At 41.4% G+C, this 5,840-nt stretch overlaps 1 protein-coding gene across 2 annotated transcripts in view; it reads left to right on the top strand.

Moving 5' to 3' along the window:
- The first annotated feature begins 6 nt into the window (after positions 1–6).
- Positions 7–5,840, top strand: part of SH3GLB1 (SH3-domain GRB2-like endophilin B1) — a 49,480-nt gene continuing 43,646 nt past the window's right edge. For both annotated transcript variants that reach the window (XM_010860339.1, XM_010860338.1), the window contains exon 1: positions 7–248. In XM_010860339.1, the coding sequence (XP_010858641.1) occupies positions 177–248 (72 nt within the window). In that variant the 5' untranslated portion in view covers positions 7–176. The remainder of the gene's footprint in view (positions 249–5,840) is intronic.

Raw genomic sequence — 5,840 nt, forward strand, 5'->3', positions numbered from 1 at the left:
CGCCCCACCCTCTCTCTCCCCTTCACGGAAACGACAGCTGCGGCGGCGAGGCTGGCGCCGCCTCCCTCCACCTACCACGTCTGCCCCCGCCACTCTTGCCCGGCGCCCCAGCCCGGCCGCGGCGCCTCCATCTCCTCGCTAGGTCAGCCGGCTGCTCCGTCCGGCTGACGCCCAGGATGAACATCATGGACTTCAACGTGAAGAAGCTGGCGGCCGACGCGGGCACCTTTCTCAGTCGTGCAGTGCAGGTACCGCGGCGGGAAGAAGGGGTGGCGACGCCCAGGAGGGATAGGGAGGGGTCGCCCGAGACAGCCGCGCCCTCTGCACCCGGCTTCGCCGACCGCCCGTCTGGCCTGCCGCGGCCGGAGGCCCGGGTGATGGGCGCGGCCTTGTGCCCCTCTGGGCCTGGCGGCCGTTTTCCTCACGCTTCTTGCCCAACTGCCGCTGCCGGGGAAGCGAGGCGGAGTGGGCACAGGGCCCGGAGCTTCCTCCCTTCTCTGGAGGACACCTTGAGTTCGGCTTCGGGCCGAGGCACAGCACCGCCGGCCTTTCTGACCCCACGGCGCCGCTGCTCCTGTGCCCTCCCTCCCCGGGCGGGCGGAGGCTTTGCGAGTCCGCGGGGTAGTAGAGACCATTCTTGCACCACCCCCACTTTTTCATTTCGTCTCCCTCTCTCCTCGCCAAGTCCAAGAAGGAAGTTTCCTTTTCCTGCCCCTCAACCCAGGGAGCTGCCAACGCAGTTCCCTGCCGTCCTCTCACCCTGAGAGGAAGGTTCCCGGTCCTGGCTGTCCGTGGCAGAAATGGAGATCGCCACTTGGCGTCCAGACTGCCAGAGCCACAGAGCTTGGGGGGTTTCCCACTCACTTTCGAAATGGGAAGCGCTGACCGTAGGGCAGGGAGCAAGAAGAAGATTCATGTTGTGCTTATAGTCACAGGGACATTTTTCAAGTAACACTTTAAGGGGGAAAGTTGACTGTCTCATCGTATTCAGAAATAAAGGAAGTGTCGGTTCTAGGGAACTTGGACAGTTTTCTACAGTCATCACCCACATTATGCCAACTAAGTTAAATCTACGAACAGATGTAAATTTCACCACAACACGGGTTATAAACAGTCTGGTGTTTTAAGTTAATGACAGTCACAGTAGCAACAAGATTCTCTTTTGTAAAGAAAAAACAAAAATAGTTTTCTTATGTAACATGCCAAGTTGAAATGTAAATCATGTGTATTGCATTATTACTTTCCTTGTCCCCTTTACTCCAGTTTTATTCACATAGTTAATCTTACATTGCACCGTTTTTGGCAAAGAATGGTAGAACTAGAGCAGGGTAATGGCTGCCTATATTGTTAGCTTTTGGTGTTGTTTTAGTGCTGATTCCCTGTGATTCTAGGTGCTGAATGCAGATTTGGCACTGCTTAATCCCACTCTTTTCAATACAGCTAGAGGACTTTCCTGGCAGTCCACTGGCTAAAACAACATGCTTCCATTGCAGGGGGCACAGGTTAGATCCCTGATCAGGGAACTAAGATCCCACACGCCCCAGCAGCCATAAATACATACATACATACATATTTTTTTAGATATGTTTTCAGGTACATAATCCGAACTTCTTAAATAGGACATATATATTACAAATTGATTTAAATAATTGATAGACTCGATTTTTAAAATCTGGCAAAGCTCTCAAGATGTACTTTCCAAATGAGTTTCAGTTACTTGTTTCAGATTTTCTAGGAAGAAGTTTTAAAATTCTAATCTGATAGTTATCAAATAATTTTCAGCCTTAAATACTTAAGTGCTTACTGCATGCCTGTGTGTCACTACCATTTTGGACACTAGTGTTTCATAATCAACATAATGTCTGCGCTCCTGGAGCTTACTGTCTAACAGGAAAAAACAAACTAGTACATACATCAGGCGGTGATGTAGAAAAAGGCCAAAAGGTATAGGTTAAGGGCGGGGGTAGTGGTTGTTGCCGGGATGGTAAGGGCAAGCCTTTCTAATAGGTTCAAATGCAAAAAGACCTCAAGAAAGTGACAGATCAGGCAGAGGTAGCAAGTGGAGAATCTGAGGTTGCAGGGATATTAGGGAGACTAGTTAAGGAGCTGTGGCCATAGGACAGGCAAAAGGTGATAGAACGTAAATAAGAATGATAGCAGGGGAGGTTCAAAACCTAACCAGTATTGCATATTATATTGACTCTGAAGTATGAGAGAAAGATGAGTCAAGGATGACTCTAAGGTTTTGGCTTGAGCCACTTACTAAGGGAAAAATATCAGGAGGAGCAGGCTCCTTTGATACGTCTTTTTATGTTAAGTCTGTGTCTGTTAGAGATACATTTTTAAATATTTGTAAACTATCATGTCTGAGAATTGCTTTAAAATGTTTCAGAAGAAGGAAGGGTGGGTAGTTGAAACAACATTGGCAAACGGTTCATACTGGGTTATGGGTTCATGAGATGTTATTATACTATTATACTTCCATGTTTGACGTTTTCTGCAATTTTTTAAAATATGTAAGGAAATAAAGATGGTTCCAAAGTGTAATGTGCAATTTGGAGTGCTGTGTGTAGTTTTCAACAAAACACTGCTTTCTCATTTTGGTAGTCAATAACTGAGTTCCTACTCTAAATTAAGTTGACATCAGTGTAGTGTCAAAGTGCCAGATTTAATGCTAAGAATAGTGTAAGAGCTAGGCCAGTTACTCAGTATAAGCAATAAGAACAGTCGGGATGGAATTTAGCTTTGATATTTCTAAATCTGTTTAAATCAAATTACACCTTAAGGAATAGGCCAATCTCTGGTTAGACAACTGCCATATTCTTTCATTTTACTTACAGATTCTAACTTAAAAATTAAACATGTTCCCTATTTTAAAACATAAAATCAGACTATTTAAGTATATAAATGAGTCCCATCTTTCAACTCTCACTCTTTTAAAATATGTTTATATACATTAGTACTTTAAAAAGTAAGGTAAATGTATAAATGAATAGGGGTATATCATTCCTTAACAGTCTGTTTGGGTGTTTTTGTTGTTCGTAATGCCTTCAATAGAATACAAAAGGATCGGGTAATTTATCCTTGGTAAAGTGTCTTGAAAGCCATTAAAATCCTATCTTTTCAGTCCAGATTCCTTAATTGAGAATTAAATACTTCCTTCCAGCCTTGTCTTTTCTCTCCTCATGTAAAACACTGTATTTCCATCAAATTATTTTTTAATTTCAAAAAATCTTGTACTTTTCTAACTCTAGATTTTTGTTCATACAGTTAAATTCATCTTGAATGCTCTCCACTCCCTTTCTGTAACCTTTCCTTCCCTCAGAATACAACTTGAAGTCCATCTTAGACCGCAAGAACTTGATGTGAATACCTTTGGCAATTCCTGTGTCATTCTTAAATTTTGTATGATCGTGTGGCATTTTTCTTCTAATGAATTATTATGTAGGGTCTCTAACATGTCTAAAATGTTGTTACTCTATGGCTTTCATGTCATTAATAAGATCGTATGACCTAAGGAATCAACTCTGCCATCTTCTTCCCCTCTCACAGTATCCAGCATGATTTTTGTGTTCTTTTTTGGTTTTAATTTTTATGTCATTTTAGCCAAGCAAATAGTAGCTATATGCAAAGTTTACTCTTTGAATCATTTAACATGTTAAATAATTGTTTTCATTAGTATTTTTCTATCATTATATATGCTGATGTTGGGGTTGATTTAATGGTAATCTAAAATATTAAACTCATTAATTGAACCTATATTTATTGAGTACCTCCTTAGTACTTGATATTGAAGAATACAAAGATGAATGACACCCCAGTTACTGCCCTCAAGGACTTCATAATCTACTCTCAATTTGTCATAATTATTCTTTGTAGTAAATTTCCATTTTGTAGATTTTTGTTCTTCATTTGATAAATCTTTCAAGTGGGTACATTTTTAATTCAGAATTGATACGGAAGCAAAAAATTTTGCTAACCATCCTTAAATGATATATATTCTTTATATCTGTATAATATTTTCATACTAAATTACTAAAGGAAGAGAGTTCATTTTCTAACTTTTTTTAACTGCTAAGTTACACTATAAAATTGATGAACGCCAGCTGTTTTCTGATAAGGCAAGTCTCTAAACTTTAGTTGTAGCTCTAACCTTTATCTTCCATCTGATTTAGCAAGCACAATAGTGTATCTAAGCTGGAGATATGAAGATAAATTCTGATGCTGGCCTCCACCAACTCCTGTCAAATCCTATGTGGAAGGAATTCCACTCTCTCTCATTCCACTTCTTTTTTTAATTAATTCTGAAATTCCATTTCTTTTTTTTTTAATTAATTAATTTATTTTAATTGGAGGCTAATTACTTTACAATATTGTAGTGGTTTTTGCCATACATTGACATGACTCAGCCATGGGTGTACATGTGTTCCCCATCCTGAACCCGCCTCCCATCTCCCTCCCCATCCCATCCCTCTGGGTCATCCCAGTACACTGGCCCTGAGCACCCCATCTCATGCATAGAACCTGGACTGGCGATCTATTTCACATATGGTAATATACATGTTTCAATGCTGTTCTCTCAAATCATCCCACCCTCGCCTTCTCCCACAAAGTCCAAAAGTCTGTTCTTTACATCTGTGTCTCTTTTGCTGTCTCACATATATGGTCATCATTATCATCTTTCTGAATTCCATATATATGTGTTACATTTCTTTTATAGAATTTAAATTGCAGTAACTTTGCCGTGTCTCTGAAACTCTAATAATACAAAATGTATTCAAAGGCCATACATTTTCTCATTCTGTAAAAACTCTGCATGTTTAGTGTTACCCAAAACTGTGTTCACATGCTTTGGTGCTATTCTCACTAATTTAGTAAACAACTAGATAGAAGATGGTTTGTTAACCTGATATTAAAATAATTATGTATGAGCTTAAAACAGTAGTTCTCAGTCTCAGCTATACTTTCAGTCCAGTTAAATTAGAATCCTTGGGACTTGATTTGACATCAGTGTTTTTGAGAGCTCCCTTGATTCCAAAGAGCAGCCAAAATTAAGAACCAATTGAGAAGTATCTAGTTTCAGTTCAGTCGCTCAGTCATGTCGGACTGCAACCCCATGAATCGCAGCACGCCAGGCCTCCCTGTCCATCACCAACTCCCAGAGTTCACTCAGACTCACGTCCATTGAGTCAGTGATGCCATCCAGCCATCTCATCCTCCGTCGTCCCCTTCTCCTCCTGCCCCCAATCCCTCCCAGCATCAGAGTCTTTTCCAATGAGTCAACTCTTCACATGAGGTGGCCAGAATACTGGAGTTTCAGCTTTAGCATCATTCCTTCCAAAGAAATCCCAGGGCTGATCTCCTTCAGAATGGACTGGTTGGATCTCCTTGCAGTCCAAGGGACTCTCAAGAGTCTTCTCCAACACCACAGTTCAAAAGCATCAATTCTTCAGCGCTCAGCTTTCTTCACAGTCCAACTCTCACATCCATACATGACCACAGGAAAAACCATAGCCTTGACTAGACAGACCTTTGTTGGCAAAGTAATGTCTCTGCTATCTAGGTTGGTCATAACTTTCCTTCCAAGGAGTAAGCATCTTTTAATTTCATGGCTACAGTCACCATCTGCAGTGATTTTGGAGCCCCAAAAAATAAAGTCTGACACTGTTTGCACTGTTTCCCCATCTATTTCCCATGAAGTCATGGGACCGGATGCCATGATCTTAATTTTCTGAATGTTGAGCTTTAAGCCAACTTTTTCACTCTTCACTTTCACTTTCATCAAGAGGCTTTTGAGTTCCTCTTCACTTTCTGCCATAAGGGTGGTGTCATCTGCATAT

Source organism: Bison bison, unplaced genomic scaffold, assembly GCF_000754665.1.
Source record: "Bison bison bison isolate TAMUID 2011002044 unplaced genomic scaffold, Bison_UMD1.0 scf7180017864466, whole genome shotgun sequence".
Lineage (NCBI taxonomy): Eukaryota > Metazoa > Chordata > Mammalia > Artiodactyla > Bovidae > Bison > Bison bison.